At 32.3% G+C, this 20,925-nt stretch overlaps 2 protein-coding genes across 2 annotated transcripts; both read right to left on the bottom strand.

Annotated features, from left to right (window-relative positions):
- Positions 1 to 5,930: 5,930 nt before the first annotated feature.
- Positions 5,931 to 10,344, bottom strand: LOC113857859 (polyadenylate-binding protein RBP47). Its single transcript, XM_027490103.1, has 6 exons — positions 9,825 to 10,344; positions 8,671 to 9,151; positions 7,276 to 7,358; positions 7,067 to 7,197; positions 6,663 to 6,759; positions 5,931 to 6,372 (listed from the first exon to the last, which is right to left on the bottom strand). Exons 1-6 carry the CDS (start codon positions 10,161 to 10,163, stop codon positions 6,250 to 6,252), a joined length of 1,254 nt encoding a protein of 417 aa, XP_027345904.1. The 5' UTR covers positions 10,164 to 10,344; the 3' UTR covers positions 5,931 to 6,249.
- A 1,999-nt stretch (positions 10,345 to 12,343) lies between these two features.
- Positions 12,344 to 19,047, bottom strand: LOC113858656 (nodulation protein H-like). The gene is made up of 7 exons (XM_027491380.1): positions 18,712 to 19,047; positions 18,136 to 18,371; positions 17,784 to 18,042; positions 15,298 to 15,477; positions 14,975 to 15,130; positions 14,706 to 14,872; positions 12,344 to 13,274 (listed from the first exon to the last, which is right to left on the bottom strand). The coding sequence occupies exons 1-7, from the start codon at positions 18,739 to 18,741 to the stop codon at positions 13,220 to 13,222; spliced, it is 1,083 nt and encodes a 360-aa protein (XP_027347181.1). The 5' UTR covers positions 18,742 to 19,047; the 3' UTR covers positions 12,344 to 13,219.
- Between the last annotated feature and the right edge of the window lie 1,878 nt (positions 19,048 to 20,925).

Below are 20,925 nucleotides of genomic sequence, written 5' to 3'. Positions count from 1 at the left end.
GAATAGGGGACGAAAACAGGCTTGTACTGGGTGCAATAATTCATTCCTTTAACATATCTGATAAGTATGTAATTAGACCATATTTTACAGCTCATATATTCATATTTGACCTTTATTTTATTTGGTACTCACACTAATTTATATATTAATTATGCAGTTTGGTATAAAGATGTCGCAAATATACTTTGGGTGTGTTTTGGGCCCAAATTGATAGAAGATTAGAGTTTCGCAGCAATCAGCACGCTTAGACCCTTTCAACAAGCACAGGGTGCTTCGAGCCCATGCACGGTCGTGCTTAAGACCTTGCATGGCCGGGCTCATCTGTGGGAAGCCCAATTATGCTCTAGAATATATCTCATCTCGTCTCTCTTGCACGGGATCCTTGGCACATGCTTAGCAAGACTTAGAGTTTCAAGCGATCGTACTTGAAGACCAAGAACACATCTCATACTCTAGTTTGATATTTATTTTTATTATGGCTTTGTTTATGATTGTTTTAGTTTTTTTCTTTAGCATGAGTAACTAAGTTCATAGTTAGGGCTATGGGAACTATTGTTCATGAATTTATGAAATTTTGATATTTAAATCTAAATTTGATTTCTGTTTTGTGATTAGACTTTATCCTATTACGCTTCTTTCTTAATCCTAATTAATTATATCGTCAGGCGACCGTACCTCGGTTAATTAATAGATCTATAGGGTAAAACGAGACAAAGGATTAGGTGGACCAAACCAATCTTTCTCTTCTAATCGTTATTAAATTAACAAGTTCATAGGTTTCGTAAGCTTTCTTAATTTGATGTCTTATATGACCATTGGAGATGTTAACTTAGAGAAAAGAATATTAATGTTGCATGATCATTGTTGTACAGCTTCTAAACACTAGCAAGTGCACTAGGAATTGCAGCAAGTAATGAATAATTTTAATATCAAAGTATCGTCTCCACAGGAAATTAGGAATTCAATTATCACTTCACAGAACAATAACTAGTTGAGCCATACGAATTTAGAAGAGTTGTAACATATAGAAAGTAAGAAACAAGAACAATTAAAAGGTAAGAAACTTGCAGTAAAAACAGAGTACGAATTTGATGTTGAGATTAGAAATGAATGAATGATAGTTAGGAATTTATTCACCAGAATATCAATATCAATTCAACTATGCCTCTAAACATTCAAGTACTAGGTTAATTGACAATCAGTTTCACATATTAATAGTCAAAGGTTAATTCCTTAACTCATTGACCCTAACAATTAACTAAATCACCCTAATCCCTTAGGTGAAGTTCAATTTCAAGTTGCATTAAGAATCAGAACCATAGGACTGCAAAATTAAGTTTACTTATCCCAAAGAAATCTCCAATTCTGGTAGTTAATTCAAATATGAGAATCAATTCTAATTTCCATTAGTAAAAATTCCTCTATTATTAATCAATTGAATTTTCATTCAAAGATCACGTAGAAAGCAGAATTAACAACTCAATTAATCCAAGAACTCAAAGTTCAGAAGCAAAAATCGAATCAATAGATCAATTCAAGGTCCATAAACTCCTAACTACGAAGAATTAAGCAAACATTGCAACAAAGAAAGAGAAAGAAAGAGAAGAAGGAAAGAAACGCAAAAGAGTCATCTTCACGATCCCCAATCCAATCTTCTTGGAGCTCGTCATTCAACCCCAATCCTCTCTCTAACTCTCTCTCAACAAAGAAATGTAGTGAAAAACGGAAAATGAGCGAAAGACCCCAAGATCTGAGCTTGCTCTGGTATATATAAGAATTTTCGCCTCTGCACGTCGTCACTTTGCTCCACAAGAGTGGTCACGCAGAGGCTCATATAATTTCTGGAAGACTGAAATATTAACTTTCGCTGATAATAGTAGCAACGCAAGAGGTCGAAGAGTGCGCGTGTTCACTTTCATGAGTAAGAGTGGTCACGCGCAACTTGCCTTGATACACTTCTTTCTGGAACATCCACTTTCGTTAGCAAGAGTAACCACGCAGAACTTTGCTGATTTTGAAGTCTTCTGGAACGCTCACTTTCGCCAACAAGAGTGATAACGTCTAGTGTGTTCTTCTGAGAGACTCTGTAGAACACTCACTTTCACTGGTAAGAGTGACCACGCCCAGACTATATTCTTCATTTATGCTCTGGAACTATCACTTTCACTAACAATAGTGATCACGCCCAGCCTTCATTCCATTAATCTTGTTTTGAGTCCAGAATTGCCACTTTTCCTTTATCATTCCATTGATCTTCCATCTTCATGCACTTGGCTCAGATTTTCCTACAAAAAATGATAAAATTCTTAAATTTTACATAGAAAATTCACAAATTCTAAAACAACTATGTAATTAAAGAAAATCTTCAATCATTATCTTTTTATGAGTTTTTCTGCTTTTTCTAACATATGTTCCTTATCAAATGGGTAAAAACTACATTAAAATATTAGTCAAAATATGGATTCATCAATCATTGGGTATTAATAGTATTCGTATGAATGATTGGTAATCACAAGGAAATCGGATTTAGAATTAAACAGAAAAATAACATAAAGGATTGAATTAGAAAACACATATGCCTTAAGTTCCTCTCTGATAAGTTTAACCAAGATGTGCATTATATTCCTTACTCTTAGTTTATAATTAATTTTATAAATTCTTGTTTTAATTAATCCCATATCTTTGAAGCTTAAACAATTGAATTAGGAAATTATTAATAATTAAAAAATAATCCTTATAGGACGATATTTCTAGAACTTAATTTAAGAACCCTTTATTACTTCTCGATGGGTATACTTGCCTTCCAAACAATATCCAAAATTAACGAAGTTATAATTTCCTTATGGAATTGAGGGTAGCGATATGGTTTAACATTTACTGGAGAAGCATTAGGCAGTAAATGAATATGATGGACCTTATCATGTGGCGGGGGCAATCCGTGGGGTATTTCAAAAACTCGTGAAAAGGTTTGTAACAATTCTGCTAATTTTGGATTGTGGGAACTCAAATCAATGGTATCATTATACTTCTATGAATAAGCAATGGGCTGAACAGCCACGACCATACATGCAGACACTGATTTTGTAACCGAAAATTGTCAAAATTGTGAGTAAGATGCTAAGGTAGGATGGTTGGAAGAGCTACCTATAAGGGTGATAGTATGGCCTGCATGTTGGAACTAAATGAAAGGAATGGAGTAGTAAAAAACAAAAGGTCCGAGTCTGGAGCCATTGGACTCCTAAGACTAAGTCTATACCGTGTATGGGGAGAACGTAAAAAGGAATCTCGAATTGATGGGCACCCATCTGCAAAAGGGCCATTGAGCAATAATCAGAGCATGGAATAGCTTCACCATTTCCCACAAAAAATAGAGAACAGTGGTAAGGATTCCACTACCAAACCCAAAAACTATGCCACCCTGGGCTGCATTATATTATGAGAACTACTGAAGTCTATTAAAACTAGGAGGGAATGTTCAAAGATGTGACCCTCCACACGCAACGTCTTAGGGGATAGAAGTCCCGCAATGGCAGTCTATGACAACTGAAAATACGCATGCTCCTTTCCTGATTCTAGCCGAGATTCCACGTCATTGGTCTCTGCGTCCATTTTGACAATTGGGCCAAGCTCCTCTAGAAGAATTGATCCAACTTTCAAGCAAGGGCAAGGCTCCAACAAAAGCAGAAAATTGATCCAACTATTTTCTCTACTATTCCATTAATAAGAATGGGTTACATATAAGGGAAGGGAATGGGCTACGCATTTTGTGGATCAAATGCCATGTAGGCTTACACGAGGAAAAGCATGGAATTGAAATAAAAGAAAAAATTCTATTACTAACTGCCTCATACTCAGACATAAACATCCAACTATTGCGGCTTCTTCGTCATTCTTTGTGGTCTGTTCCTATTGGACTTGCTTGCATTCATAAGTCCATTACTCATGTGACTCAAAACATCTTATGCCTTTGTATCAGTTGGTTAATTTTATTTTTTATATAATTTTAAAAATTTAATGCCATTTTTTAAAGTGATAATATTAAATTTTTATGACTTTATTTTTTATATCTTCGTGAGTCAAGTTGTAGGCCAACTTCAGATTATACCGGCTTTAGCCAAGTTGAATAGTTGTTCTTTTTGTTTTTTTTTTTTTTTGTTTTTTTTGGGTCAACACAAGAATAGTTGTTCTAAATTTGTCTATTCTTGTGGCATTTCACATTGAGCGTCATCCTTATTTCTTTTGCATAAAAATATTTAAAGCTTTTTAAAAGTGCTGTGAATTCCAAAATACTATCTGACAGAAGAATCGATAATAAAGATTATAACTCTATAAAGTTAAAATGTTAACCACTGACTTTTTAATTAATAGTTATAACTTTGTATTTTATGTTATACTCATTTAGCTCTTACTATATAAAGAAGAAAAATAACGAGACACAATATGAACATATTACAATTAACATGGAATTCAACTCGCTTGGGAGACAGGAGCTTGCAAGGTGGTTAGTCAATCAGATTCAGTATGGAAGCATATCATCTTTTAGAGAAACCTCCTTCAATGTTCCATAAAGATGAGGTTTTTATTTGGAGCATTAGAGATTATCTCTTCATAAATGGAACTAATGTGCATAACTTTTAGAAATGATATCATTATTACTGATCCGATCCACCAGATGGCTTGTCTCCTTTGCACAGGTGGACTCTACGATCATTGTTTCTTTCAACATTTTTTTTTTCTTTCCTTTTTCTCTTTTACATGTACCAAAAAAGAACCTCCCGTGCGCATCGAGGCTTTGGATGCATGATATGCTTAATGGGATATAACATATATAGAACCAGATGGACATTCACCATATGTAACGCAATGTACTAGAAAATTACTTGTATGTCTCGTAACCTGCTCCCCTAAACTACAGGCCATATTTTTCTTTTTCATCTACACACGACAAAGTTTGATTTTACCTTTTTGACGAAACCGGTCATATGAAACTGGCCTCGGCTTGAACCGGTAATATCCTTTTGACTGTGTTAAAAAAAATTAAACTTAGTGATGATTTAAGCAAGACCAAACAAAAATAGCTCAGGTTGCTTGAATTACAAGTCTTAAAATGAACAGCGATAATTGAATTTATTGGAAGAAATTATTCCTCACAGAATGACAAATCTATTTTCAAATTTTTACCAAGAGACATAATACAAGATCGTACCTCGTACGTGCAAAATTGCCCAAATACGTAGATAGTTACGCCAGGTACGCCAAATTTTATTTAGACTTAACTGTAATTTTGATTCTTGTATTTTAACATTAATTTATATATAATTTTAGTTCTCCAAATTTTAATTATTAATATTTAATTTTCTTATTTTTTTTAACTGTACAATTACAACAAAATCTCACCCAATAAATGAAAAAATATATTAAATATTTAAATAACTTTTATTTAAATATTTCATATATTTTGTGTAAATCTATGCAAATTAATAATATACCACATTTTGATATATTTGTATTACTGAATAAAATTTTAGAGAAACTTAATTTAAACAATTAACAATAAATCCAAAATTGCACATAAATCAAAATGAGGCCTAAAAGTGTAATTAAACTTTTTATTAATCATATTACGTTACTCCAGGCATAGAAGAAATTGAAGGAGATAGGAATATATTTCCTTTATTTACCTTGTCATTCCCCCACTATTATAAATTTTAGGACTTCTGTTGAAACATGGAACCTATATCCAATTGGTATATAGATAGCATGAGAATACAAGCATTTTTTTCTACCGCACAAGGACAGCATATACTAAGAATCGACATCAACGCAACAAACCTGTTATATTTATCACACAATAGTTTTAAAATTTATTGTAATTTATTTTAGAATCAGATATATATCTTCTTTGTATTATTAGAAGTCAGTGAGGAACTCGGAATCAACATAAGTTTAAGATTTAGCCTCCACATGGACCTTTTGCAAGCGGTTACATTGTATTGTAGAGATAAGTATTTAAAATAATCATGGCTGTCCGCTACCAATACGTTTGAAGGTTAATAAAACAAAAACAAAAATACCCGAGTCATATTATATGGTCGGGTTCAATCCAAAATTTCAGACATTTCAATACAATCTTAAGAACCTGACATACTGTATAACCCAACTACAAACATTAAAATAATACTACAGTTTACTCGAAAGAGCAATAAAATCCATCCTACTCACTTCAATACCGAGCTCTGCTAAGCGCCGTCAGGAAGCCCCTTGAATTGCAGCAGCTGGTTGCATGGCTATATCCTGATTCTGTCTCGCAGCAAATCCATGGCCTCCATAACCCTGACCACCATAGTGGCTTCCATTGGAATCAGTCCTCCACTGTATGATGATCCCAAGGAATTGTGTTAGCAATGAATTTCAATCATTAAAACTGAATTGATTTTGTGAAAATAGAAGTGAAATAGTATTTCTTCTGCCTTGAAAAAGTACAAGAGTTCAGTTTGGGGCCTTCAAAATCTAAATGCAAGTACAAAGGAATTAAAAAGTATAACGCTAAAAAGAGAATAACACTCGTAAGTCACAACCAACTTTCTAGTATATAGAAAAAGGTAAAATATATTATAAACAATTAAGTGAATTGAGTCCACAAAGAAGTAAAACAAACTCACATGCTTATTTCCTGGACTGCGGCCCCAAGAAAGACGCACTGTCTGCTTCCCAATTATTGTTCCATTCAGTGCCTGAATTGCTTCCTCAGCATTCTTTCTGTTAGAGAGACAGCAAAAATATATTGGCTCAGGCAAAAATATGACAGTACTAGTTATATTGGCAATAGCAATCAGAATCATAAACATTATATGCATTTGTCCTCAAACTTGCTTTGATATTCTTATCCTTTTCTGATCTCGAAAGCATTGGAAGTTGGCATATTTGAGGATTCCTTATCCATATCAGGAATACATAAACCCCTTCCCTTTCCAAAAGAAACCACCCACTGCACAGTGGAGCGGCAGGAGTTTCACTATCATGCAAGTTATAATCTATCACATGTTAAGGGATACCACAAGAGTACCTGTCAGCAAATTGAACAAAACCACAACCTTTACCAACTGGAATTTTCACAGAGACAACATCACCAAATTGCAAAAATGGTTGTCTGAGATCCTCATCACTAATATCAGAATCAAGCCCTCCAACAAATATCTGTAACAAAGATCAGTTACAAAGACTTCAATAAAGCAAGGGATTAACAGGTATAATAAACAACAAAAGCAGACTCACAGTTGTGTTGTTTAAATCTCCTTCAGACTGGGAACCTTGGACCACAGCACCATTAGATGAGTGTCCACCAGCCAACACTACAGCTATTTAAAAAAAATAAAATCAGATTTTGAATTTTCTAATAGAAGAATGATATATGATCATACACCACATTCCAGTGGGAAACATAAAAAGTAAGCCTCGCAATAATATATATATATATATATACACAAATTTAAAACAATGAATAGCACATATTACTGCCTGATTATGTATTCAAGTTTCTATATAGTGAAAAGATATCTGCATATATGTATTACTGAAATTCAATAATAAATTGAAGTGTGTGAGAAACAACAGACTTATCATTAGAATTGGCAAATAATATATGACATGAGATAGGAAAGGGAATAGAACGAAGAACTGCAAAAGCATAGAAAAATCCGCACTATGCAACTGTGAACCCAAAAGAAGGCCCATTCAAACTGAAACAATATATGCACCATGCTTATTGAAGTAGCAGCTGTTTACGGGTGTAAATGAGTCGAGTCAAACCAAGTATTTAAAGCTTATTGAACAGCACATAATAATTTTGAAGCTTGGTCTTGACTCATTAGTTTGTTTATAATTTTTTAATTAATTTAGTATTTAATAAATATTTTTATACTAAATAATAAAGTAAAATAATAATAAAATATAATTTTATCTACATGAAAAAATGGCTTAAGGTTAAAAATAAAATTTTTGTTATGAAAATAGTATATGACTTTAAAATAATTACGGTCCCTTATTTATTTAAAATATAACTCTTGACAATTAAAATTAAATAAATAATACACACACAATGATAATAATAAAAAAATATAAAATTTAAGTAAATATAATAAATAAAATTATAATAATCTAAACATACATATATATGTGAACTGCTCACGATCTATTACTATCAAAGCTTATAAAACTTGATGTTGACTCATTTAAATAATTGAGTCTAACTTTAAGCTTAAATAATCGAGTCTAACAGAACATTTAGCAAGCCAAGCTCAAATAATTCACGCATAGCTCAGCTCATTTGCATACCTAGAGCTGTTGGAGCAGAACCCCAAAATATTTGTAGAAAAACTGTTTCGAGTTATCTATCATTACTGATAGCACGATGCATACTTAAAACGTATTGTTCCTCGTAGAATAAAGCACGTTACTTATAATTTGTTCATCCTACCTGGAAGCACATATTGGACAAAGAAAAATATTCATCTTCTAAAAGCCAACAAGGAAACGAAATTTTGGGATTTCCTTTCAGTTAATACAAAAATTTAGTGGCACAGTATAAATTGCAAACAGAACATAAACATATTATAATGAAAATAAAACTACTTCACAAGCACACACAATAAGAATTATAAAATAACAAACCTTGTGAAGAATATTGTTGTTGATAGCCATAAGTTTTCTTGGGCGTCGCAACACCTATTCTCATGGGTCTACTAGAACAATAAACACCATTCATTTCAGTCATTGCTCTTGTTCTCTCATTTTCATCACCAAACCTAACAAAACCATAGCCTTTTGAACGGCCAGTATTCGAATCAATGACAACTTTAGCTCCTTTGATAGATGAATATCTGCTAGCAAAAGTCTCTTGCAGCATAGCATCAGTAACATCTATGGCCAAGTCCCCCACAAATATAGAGAGATCAGAAGTAGCATCAGGACGCCTTTCACCCGCACTGAATGTAGCCCAATTCAGACGAAATGCCTGGTCCGTATTTGGCATCATCGTACCGTTATAGTTTTGCAAAATTTTCTCAGCCGTTGGTCGCGAATAGAATTCCACAAATCCATATCCCTCCGACTGACCCGTTTGCTTATTTCGTATGACCTTGGCTGACACAACCTGCATAAAAGGCAACGCACAACATCAAAAGGCTTTGTCAGGCAATGTACCAACTCAGAGCCAAGTTGTAATTAATGGGAAATTCACAGGCACAAGGTTCAGGAAATCACAATGGCTACTTGTCAACTATAATTTTTTTTAAGATGTGGACATTTTACGAGAGTTGGCTTTTATTAGACACTCTTTTCATACGCAATTAAGAGATCTAGGATGTATTAATTTGATGAAAACTTTGGTCAACAGGGCTAAATACTCTGCCTTCAGACTAGGGGGACCACTTAGGCCGCCAAAAGCATAGTCCACTTGTAGTCGCAATCCAAAGGATTGAAATGGGAAAATCATCTTATATCAACGCTTATCACAAACCCAAGTCCAACAATCTCACACACACACACAAAATAAAAGATCAAAGAACCTAAAGTAAAATTTAGATGCAAATTTAAGTAACCGGTTCACCAAAACACTCACGAATGAATCAATTTCAAGCAACGAAACTACCAAAACGTCAGAATTAAACGCAGAAATAGGCGCCGTAGTAACTTGCAGTTACAATTTACAAATCAAGCTTATTTACACACAACAGAAACTCAGAAACAAACAAATCCTCAGCATCTAATTAAAACCAGAAAAAAAGAACAAATCTAACATATTAAATTTGAACGCTTAATTCTACCTCGCCTGTGTGAGCAAAGCAGTTATGGAGGTAGTTCTCGTCCATCCAATGGTGAAGGTCGCCGAGCCAGATGGTCCTGATCTCATCGGAGGAGGCTTGTTTATGGTGGTGGTGGTGGTGGTGCGGCGGAGGCGGCGGCTGTTGCGGCTGGTAATGGTGGTGAACATAAGGCATGTAATGCTGCGGGTACATCATCATCTGCTGCTGCATCATGGCCATGGCGGTGGCAGGGTACTGCATGGCCATCCATTGTTGCTGATACTGATGCGGCTGCGCCCACTGCTGCTGCGGCTGCTGAGCCTGCTGATTCAGATCGCCGTTGGTGGTTGGTTGAGCCATGGTTAGTTACTCTCTCTCTTTCTTTTCCCTCTTTTGTCACCTCTTCCTTCGGCTATTGTAAGAGCGATGACAGAGAAGGGAGAGGACCTGGTCCAAGCAGGTGCGAGAAACGCCAAGACCAGGCAAAACAGAGAGAAAGAGAAAGAGAGAAAAAGAGAAGGACGCTAATGGTAGGGTTGGTCTTTTATAAAGAAACGCGACACACTCTTAAACTCTACTCTGCCTACGCATTCCAATTTGCAAACTCTATTGGGTTTGGGTTTGGGTTGGGTTGGGTTGGGATTGGATCTGGGGTTAAAAACGTAAAACCTCGGTTTCAACGTCGTCTAAGCTTGGCCGTCCCTTATTATCTCTTCTGCTGTGGGACCCATCACCTTCCATCAACGGTTCTCGTTAACGCTCTTCTCCCCACTTGCTTCAACCCTTCCACTACCCTACTACCATACCATACACACGCTTCTCTGTTTTACTATTTTTTTATTTTTATGCTTCTTCTGCCTTTTTAATATTCTTGCGCCAATTTTATTTCTTTCAAGATCACAATTATTGTTATATTATTAGTTAATCTTATCAAGATAAAATCGCTTATTATTTTATTGCTTTTTTTCATAGAGTTGTCATTCCGAGACGCGTAAATAGTTTCTGTATTGTCATATCTAATTCCGCGGTTTAATTAAAATCTTTAAGTAAGCTTTTAATGAATTATTTAATATTCTAAAACCTGTTTATATAAGTAATTGTTATCATTATTAATTAACAACTCCTTATCTGATTAATAATAATTAGATAAGTATGTAATATCCTAATTTAAACTAGCTTTTTAATAAATTATCTATGATTTCACCCGTGTGTATATCTTTTTTTTTTCTTTAAAAAAAATAAACGGGGAGTAATTTTTGCAATATTTTTCAGAATAAAAAATGTCGGTACTTGGATATTTTATTTGGATGGTAGTTATCTCAACACGGTCAACCATGGAGAAAATGGATTTGGTTGACTGTAATACCAAATAAATTTTACATTGGGTCAAAAATTTTTAATCTTAAAATTATCAATATGAGAAATGCTTATCCAATCATTACTTTTAATTTAAAGGTTATCTTTATAGTTTGTTTGAATAAATAGAAATAAAGACAAAAAGTAATAAATTTATTTGAGTTGTATAACACGTTTAATGTACAAGCAATATAAATTTGAGAATACAGTATATATACTTAGACTTCTATTTTGTAATGTTATTTTTGTTTTCTTTTGTTTTATTAAGATATTTAAAGTTAAAACATGAAAAAAGTATTTTTGTTGCTGCAGAATTTTTTATAAATTTATTTAGTTTCATAGACCAAACGCTCCGCGGTAAAATACTAATCTTTTTTTTTTATTTTTTTGAAAAAATCCTAAACCTTTCAAATTAGCAAGTATTTTTATCAACAGTAAAAACACGTGTCTATCTCATACAAGATGCAGCATGTAGGTTGCTAAGATCGTTATCCCCCAATAGAATATAATAATTAGTAAATTATGTATCAGTTTCAAATATTAACAGCTCATAATTAAAATGAATACAGAGTTTGTTTGAAAAATAAGTTGGAATTGATTTTGTAAGAATCGAAAAAAGAAATTACGATCATCTTATATTTCTCGTTAGTCATGAAGATTCATTTATAGCCATTAATTTATCTTACAAAATTTTATTATATTGGTTCACTGCAGAATATATAAGCTGATAAACGTTATGAACGAATCCAATTACTAGTTCACAAATTTTAATCTACTCGAATATTATAAAAAATTTGAGACATCTTTCTATGATCAAAATATGTATTAAGAATTGTTTTCATCTATCTTAAATTATGTAATTTCTTTTATATCATGTATTTAATTTAGTATTGTTTCTTTCAAATATTATTTCTTAAATTTAGTTTTAATTATAAATATTTTGAATTTTTATACGTTGTGCCAAAATAGAAAGATATCTTTCTATTTTAAATAAATTAAATTTTAAAATTTAAATTTTTGACACATTATTATATGAATAAGATCGTATGACTTGATTTTAATAATTTATTTAAATATTTTTATCATAATTATAAAATTTTTATGTCATACTTAATATAATATTATTTATAAATGTCATTAATAATAAAAGTATTTATTATTATCTTTAATTTTTTTTATTTATGATTTTTATTTAAAATATTTGTACAGTGCACGTATAATACACTGAATTTTTTTAAAATAATTAAATAAATTTAATTATCCTGAGTCTTTATTACTCTTCAGCCTACTCCACACAATTCATTGGCTACATTCCAAACATAAAAGCTCGGTATAATAAAACTTTTGGACCAGTTGAAAATATTATCTTGTTATCATAACATTGGTCTTGCTAACCAATTTTCTTAGAAAATTAGTTAATGAATTAATAAATAATAAATTTTTATAAAAAATTGTATTGAAATTCATTAAAAAGAACACGAGTATAAATGTAATTTTACATGTTTGAGTAAAAATTATTTTATTTTAATTCCTAACCTAGTGTGAGCACTGGTTAGAATCTTCCTAATAGCATTTTTCCACAAAGAATTTATTAAGTGTGTTAATCCTTATTGATGATGGATAAAAACCACATGTTTTTATTGAAAGATAAAGCTAAAGTGCAGTAAAATAACTATTATTAGTACGAATTTTAATTAGAATTGAAGTTTGATTATGATAATCTGTATTATAAATATTGACATTAAAGTTTAACACATTATCAAATTAAAATTACAATTCCAATTAAAAAAGAGTGCCATAATATCTAAGTTTATGCATTTAAGTTATGGAAAACTTTTAAAAGTGGCTTTAATTTAAGGGTTCAATTTGCATCTTTTAATTCAGGGTTTCTTGGTTCCAAATTTCCATTAAACGTCAATAAATATAATACATGTTTTTTTAAAAGTAGTTGTGTTTGGTGGTGGCTTGGCTTGGAACGTTGTATTTACATACATGCATGTTGTTTAGGAACAGGACCGGGTCAAGAATGGCTTTACCTGTGACATAATGAAGCCACCGTGTCAACTTCGTACTTCTGCAATGAATGTTTTGACTTTTAGGTTAGGTGCCTCCTCCCTGACGCGGAAATTTGACTAGCTTAGGAATGACACAGAAATTAGGCACGACAACGGGATTCCTTTTTACATTCACAAATAGATTATGATATCAACACTGAAGCAATGTTATGAAAAAAAATATGTTTCATCTCTTAAAAGCATGTCTGTTGTAAAATTAAATAAAATTATAACGATTGTATTATCTTTTACTAAATACTTAATTTTGATTAAAAATGACAAGTCATTTTCTACCAAATAGATACTTGCAAATCTGAATCTAGATCAAGGTAATCCCTCAAACAGTAAAGGTATGTCTATGAATCGTGACACTATAGTAACCGTCTCACCCTCATCATACCCAAGTGTGTGTGTATATATATATATATATATATAAGCAGAATTTAAAAGATTTTAAGATATCTTTTTAGTTAGATAATAAACTTTTTGTGCAATTTATAATTAACTTTAATATTAAATAATAGTCTTATTTTACTAGTTTGACAAAAAGGTAACACTTCAAGAGAATAATATTTAACTAAAATTCAAATGATAAATTAACATAAAATGAATATTAAAGTCATAATACTTTAATATCCAACTAAAATCTCAAACCATTGCCGTTGCTAATTTTGAGTTAAAGATATATTAATACAAAATAGTTTAATTCAAATTCACTTGTAACAAAAGCCATGTTTATAAAATTAAAATCATCTAAAAGTGCTCATTCATTCATGAAAATTTCTATTTGGAGATTGCCAGATTGAAATTGATGGAGAAATATTTGTCTCTATTTGGTCTCCATCATGCTAAAAATCCCATTACGAAATAGCAAGACAGAGTATACCGTTATTTCTGAGAGATACAGCTCACACCCATGTTTGCCTTCGGCTAAGCGGGTCCATGACCAAAATGTTAGAATACATAATAATATGAAATAAACACGTGATGGCGTGTGCCCACCTAAAATTTCCAGGTCCAGCTGTTTGCAGCTAAACAAGAAACTCCTATTAACCTAGGAACAGTGATAAACATTTGTCCTATTCTTTCACATTTTTTACAAGATTTCAGGGACTCAAACTTTTTTCGACTCAATTTAGATACCTCTCCATGGACCATAGGGAAAACTTAATGCGAAAAATATTTTTGCAAATTGAAATTGCTAGTTCTCTTGAAGGCTCCAAAGCCAATACAAGTATTCAACACAACAACAACAACGAAAAAGTGGCAAAAGTACAAAGAATGAATTAAATATTAATTGAATAAGCAGAAAAAAAAAAAAAACTGAGTACAAAAATGAGAGGGGGCCGTGGCCAAAATTTCAACAGGGTGGTTATCCTGTTGGCTCATGCAGCAACATATGAGCAAAGAGATTAGAGGAATATGCTAACAGCATAGGAAGGGTTAAAAAAAAAAAAGGCAAAACGAGGTATGTACATACCCAACAGTTTACCTACGATAATCTTGGAGGAAACTCTCATATGGTGTCCCTGTGAGTGCTTTGCTCACGTCATTCCAATTTTCTACTTGGCTTGATAAGGACCCTTTATGTATCTTCACTTGACGACTCTTCAAACCCATTCTAGGAACCTTCAGAAAATCCTGAACGTCTGCCAATTTCTGAAAGCAAGAGACAATAGAAATGTCAAGACTCAAAAATCCTTCATAGGCATAAGATAAGGAAGATAAAGGAGATATCATATAGCATGTATTGTGACTTACAGTGCGGTTTTTGACAACATCTTCATAGTACAGGATAATGTGCCTAGTGCTCTTGAAATATTCCAAAGCTTTGGTGGTGGTTTCATTCACTTGCCTCAAGTTTGCAATCAATAATGTTGAATTGATTGTGGGCTTGTATTTTGCAAGTATTTCTGCCTGAAAGCATAGTCAGAATCCATTAACATCAAATATCGACTATCTTTAGTACGATAGTACATCAACAAACTTGAGCATATTGCATCACAATGAAGCACTCATGCAAATGTACAAGCATGAATGTTCAAACTAAAACAGGTACAAGGGCACAGAGAATAGACAGAGACCTCCGTGGGTGAATGAACATGAGATTTGTGAGTCCCATTTAATATCTTAGCATTCCTGTCATATTCGTTGGCAAGTACAGAAATCATCCGACGCAAAAGATTCCTTCTGAAAAGAAATATGACTGAAACACCGTGTATTCTGAAGTATTCAGCAATTTGTTCATGATGCTGCATCAATCCCTGTATTAAATTACAAACATTATGAATTTATGATATCCTCAGATCCTTATAAGCTTAGAACAACAATGTATAGAACAGAAATCAAACCCAACACGTTAGATACTAAGTACAAAATAAAAAAATGCAAAATGAATTCTACTGCTGGTGTTGCTTTGATGGGCTCATTTTTGGGGGTTTTGTTTTTCCTGGGCATTTAGTCCTGTTCATCTATCCAAATCGAAGTTCTGATTAACAATTGCAAGAAAGGAAAGACAAACATAGGGAACCACATGTGTTAGCTTTGCACATTAAAATTCAATTTAGTACTAAGTGTCCTTTTTAAAGAATGGGAATATTATATATCATAGTTAATAAAAAAGACAAAAATAATATCAACAGAGATTTTGATATAACATAAGAAAATTGAGTTCACTGAACTGTATTGGAGAAATGGGTAGTTACCTAACTTCATCTGCTCAAATATATGAAATTTGAAAGTAAAGTTGCAGTAAGGAACTTTAACATTCTAAGGCACTTAAGTATTGAAGGAAAACTTCTACATTAGAGATGTGTTTGAACTTCATTCTTAACCAAGTTCTATTATTATAATTCTAATGCTGCTGTGGAATGGTTTAATACTCTTGTGCTTTCTACAAACTTTCAAAGAAGCTCCAAGAGCCACCTATCTTATGCAAAAGTATTCCACTACAGAAAAGAACAATATCAATCTTCACTGAACATTCAACAACATATGTTGCATTCACATCCACATATATAAACACACACATGTCATCTGGCAAGTGTAATAAAACAGGGCAAATATAAAAATAATAACAGTACGGAAAAACTCAGCCAGATAACCTGTGTCAATCCCTTATTGCAACAGCTTAACAAAAACAATTGGAAAAATGATAAGTTGATAATAAATGAATGTGCATGCATGCATCTTGCACAGCATAAGTCATGTTGTCAGTGTTGTGTGTGACAGTGAGAATTGATCCCTCTTCACCCTTCATCTCTCATAAGCAACAGTTTAGACCTCATGAAAATGTACTTCCTATTTCCTAACCTCTAAATCCCATATAAGTCAACAGATACATGGGTAAAAAAATTAGTTTGGAGGACATTGTTGGTTTCAAGCAGAAACAGGTTCTAAAGCATCATATTATTCTTCATAAATTCCCTTACAAATTTGGTATTTCAGAATAAATATTGTCCTAAAGTTATCATCAGCATACCTAAAAGAATTTAATTTCCTTTTTGAAAGTTGCACCAAAAACATGGAAAAATCAAACATAAATTATCCATCCTATGTCTTGAATTTCATGCCTGGATCTGGATGTAACGAACAAAATCTTGATCACATCTGATAGTTAGACTTCACCAGGAAAAATCCTCTACACCTGGTACTCAACAAAAGAGTAGCTTTCCTGTATCCCCCAAGCTCTTTTTACCACCATTTAGAGATAGCATTATTCTAAATTAAAATTTCCAATTCCGTATTCCATTAACCAATCCAAGTAAATTATTTAAATAAGATTGAGTTCCACTCAATCCAGGCATGAATATTACTTTCACACAATACACCTGCTTAAAGAACAATAGTTTAGCTAGATCACCCTCATCAAATCAGCAGTCAGTCAAAGCTGAAGAAGGGGATGTCATCAACCTAGGTAGGCAACCATAATCTTAACAGAAATCTGCAAATGCATCTTAAGAACTAATAATTTAATCTATTTAGGGTATGTTTGGATAAACATCTTAATTATGTACTTATTTAATAAAGTCTTATCACACAAGGGTTTATGACATAAATTTTATTACAAAACTTACCGGAATAAGCTGAAAAGAGCTTATTTTGATAAGCTATTCCAAGAAATTTACTGAAACAAAACTAAAAAGAACTTATGAGAATTATAAACTATTTTCATAAGCTCTTCCAAACACCTTCTATGTACAATTTGATCCATGAAAATGACAACTTGTGTAACTGGTGTCCTTGAAAGTTATCATATTTGTATATACAAATTAGTCTGTTGGGAATTGAAAATAGTTCGTAAGTTGATAACTTGGTTGGGTAAAATTGTAAGGAAATTAACACTTTTGGAGATCAATTTGTATAGAAGTGCACGTTTAGAGACCAAAGCAACACAAGATGTCACTTCAAGGACCAAATTATACCTTAACTCTAACTTAATGTGGTGTATATCAGCCCTGCTGATTTAAAAAAGGCTGCTGCCAAAAGGAGAAAACGATATAAAATGACTGTCAGGCGAGGCAAATATTTATTAAAATAGAAGGGCATTGATAAATAAAACAACCTTTACCTGATTAAGCATCCACTTCAAGCCGACAGCAGATGTGCACTCATTTTTTGAAGCACTGCTAAACCAGTCTAGATTATAAATTGTATCCAGAGTCTCTGTTATTGTTGACATATTACTCCTTCTAACCTTAACCGAAAAGACTTCCCCATTTGAGCTTATGTTATCATGACTGTTTAAAAACGTCTCAAACCATCCACTCCCAGATCTCTGCATTGACAGAATAGTAAAATAACGCACAGGGTTGCAAGCGCATTCCGCCCTAACAAGGACACACCACGGAAGCAATATCAGCAAAATTCAGACAGATTCTGCAATAAAATCTCAGATTTCAGTAATATGTTAGTAATTTCACCTGCTGTAAGTTTTTGGATTTGGATAGTGCACATAAGGAATCTCCCAAGGTTCAATGTTAGGTTCTGGGCATGGCTTTTGGATGACCTTAATGTCTAGAAAACCAATCTTGCTGCTGGTGCCTATCTGCTTCAGACAAATAGAACATATATACACGCCACAGACCATAGCTAAGGTCAACACGACCAGCCTCCACACCAACGTAGAACTCTTCAAACCCTTTACAAGCAAAACATCCTGAAACCATGGACTCAAAGATATTAAATCGATTTATTTGTATCAAAACACACACGACAAAGGCCTCCACTAGATTGATCCAACACATGAATAGATAAAAAAACCCCACAGAATCTACATCTCGAGGAACCTACCTGATCAAAGGCCTAATACCCATTGACCATCAAAACACACATATGCGTTTAGGTTATTTTAAGAACCAGATCGGACAATTTCACGTGCCACCCCATGAAAAAACAAAATCAAAAAAGGAATCTTTTACCCCAAGTCTTGGGAGATTTGAAGGCAATAGGACAACATGGGCACATTAGGAAAGTTGAGAAAACAAAATAACACAGACCTTGGCGAAGGAAGAGAGATCATCGGCCATTGTTGACGAGCTCAAAAGGAATGCGGATGAAAAGGCATTTTTCGGGTACCCTTTTGAATTTCTTTTTTGTTTCTTCTTTTCCTAAAGCTTATTTGCAGCTCTCATTGCTGCAACCAGCAACAACCCAGGAAAAATTTGAAGGAAAAGCAAAAGGAGGTCGATGATGAGGGGCGTGCCACTGTGCTTTTTCTTTACTTTTTTTCTTATTCTCTATTATTTTTTCCCCTTTATTTTTTTGGGCTCGTGAAGAACGAAATGATTAGAGGCTTCTAATATTGGACCATTGCTTTAAGATAAACACACTCACACATATGTATTTCTCGTAACACGCTGCACCTGGCTAATGGCTATGGCATACTCTTTCCTCGTTACTTTCGGAGTTTAGAGTGTCCGTCCGAGTAAGGAGGGTTGAGTAGGACCAAAGAAAAACGACATCATGACTGCGTGGCCTCGCTTCTTAAAACGACATGATCGTGACTTGCAATGCATAAATCCACCACCTTTCTGTACTAAATGAAAATTATGGAGGAATTAATTTAAAAAACACAGATTTGCCAAAATTATAGATTTCCCACCCACGTGTCAGGTAACCCTTTAATTACATAATTCAATTACATGGGAACGGGTAATTAACAATTAACAAACCCTGTTTAAACTTTAAAAGCATTGACCTTTGTTTCTCCACTTTGGGAAAATAAATCCATTTTTTAATTCAGTTAACCTGACGTGATTAGTTGTTGTTTAAATTAGATTGGATAATTTGGTTTTACATTTTTATTTTTATTTAAATAAAATACATTAAATAAATATTTTTTTATTTTTTTATTAAACTTCTAACAGTATCTTTTATTAAAACATTTTTATACGAAGTATTGAATTTATATGATAAAAAAATAAAACAGAAGAATAACTTAAAATTATTTTTAAAATTCATCAACACATTAAACTAATAAAATTATGAAAAAAAATGTTTTAATTATGATAATAAAATCGTAAAGGGTTAGTTAAATATTGTAATTTCATAACAGGATATATTAACTTATATCACTGTTTATTATATTTACTTTCTTACTATTTAACATTTTTTTTATCAAATTTATCTTAACATTCACGATGAAAACACTAAATTATATTTATAAAATTGATATTAATGTAAGATTATTTAATACATCATTTATGTAATAAAATTAACATAATATATACTTTAAAATAGATAGTGATAAGAATAGTTAATTATCTTATTATTGTTGTTTAAATTTTATAAGATTTGGCACGAATAATTTAGGCAATGTAATAATACATGTAATTTACATTAATGTATATTGATTCTTCCTCTTTTTATAAATATATAATTGTATAAATATAATTAAATAACTAATTTTATGAATAAAATTATATGCTTATTCATAAGTTTTGGTTAGAATTGAATTACATACATTACTTTTTAAACTGAACCCAAAATCTAATTAATTCCTCTCTTTTTTTTTTCATTTTTGGTGCTTTCACTTAATTTAAGTTTTTATTTTTTTTAACTTGATTTTTATAATTTACATTGAATTGAATTAATTTATAAACATAGTGCTACTCTGTAAGATATTGTTCTTCTGGGTGAGTAAAAGTTAAAGATAAAAGGAATTTTATTAATCTAAAATTATCTATAATTGTGAATCTAAATATAAAATAAAATTTACAGTGAAAATATAAATAAATTATTGATAATAAAAAAATGAAATTGAAACTTAACTTGTTCAATTGTCGAAAACAATGGGGTAGGCATCCCATAACTCGATCATTGATGAGTCTAACAAAGATAGCTGATGGATAAATTATTGTCCTCTTTGATTTATTGACTGGTCGGCCTTTTCATTACAGAGATTAAAGTCAAGTTTCTTTGTATTCCATCAAACCAACCATATGCTTTAGCTACTTTTTTTATGGCCACTAATTACTTTATCAGATTTTAATCATCGCATTGATCCGTTTTTTCTATTTATATTATATTTTCGCCAGATTAATCACCGCATGCTTCTTACTCCTAAAATTTTTAATAATATATATATATATGTCAGAGCATGAGTGACTGAAATTATATAATTTTGAACAACAAAAAGAAACTTTAAATAGAAAAAACAAGTATTTAATTTAAATATACTCGTAAAATGAAATCAAGTAAATTTATTTTTT

Source organism: Abrus precatorius, unplaced genomic scaffold, assembly GCF_003935025.1.
Source record: "Abrus precatorius isolate BTA unplaced genomic scaffold, Abrus_2018 Scaffold2, whole genome shotgun sequence".
Taxonomy (NCBI): Eukaryota; Viridiplantae; Streptophyta; class Magnoliopsida; order Fabales; family Fabaceae; genus Abrus; species Abrus precatorius.
Note: the sequence above shows the minus strand (reverse complement) of the source record. Positions and strands in the feature narration are given on the sequence as shown.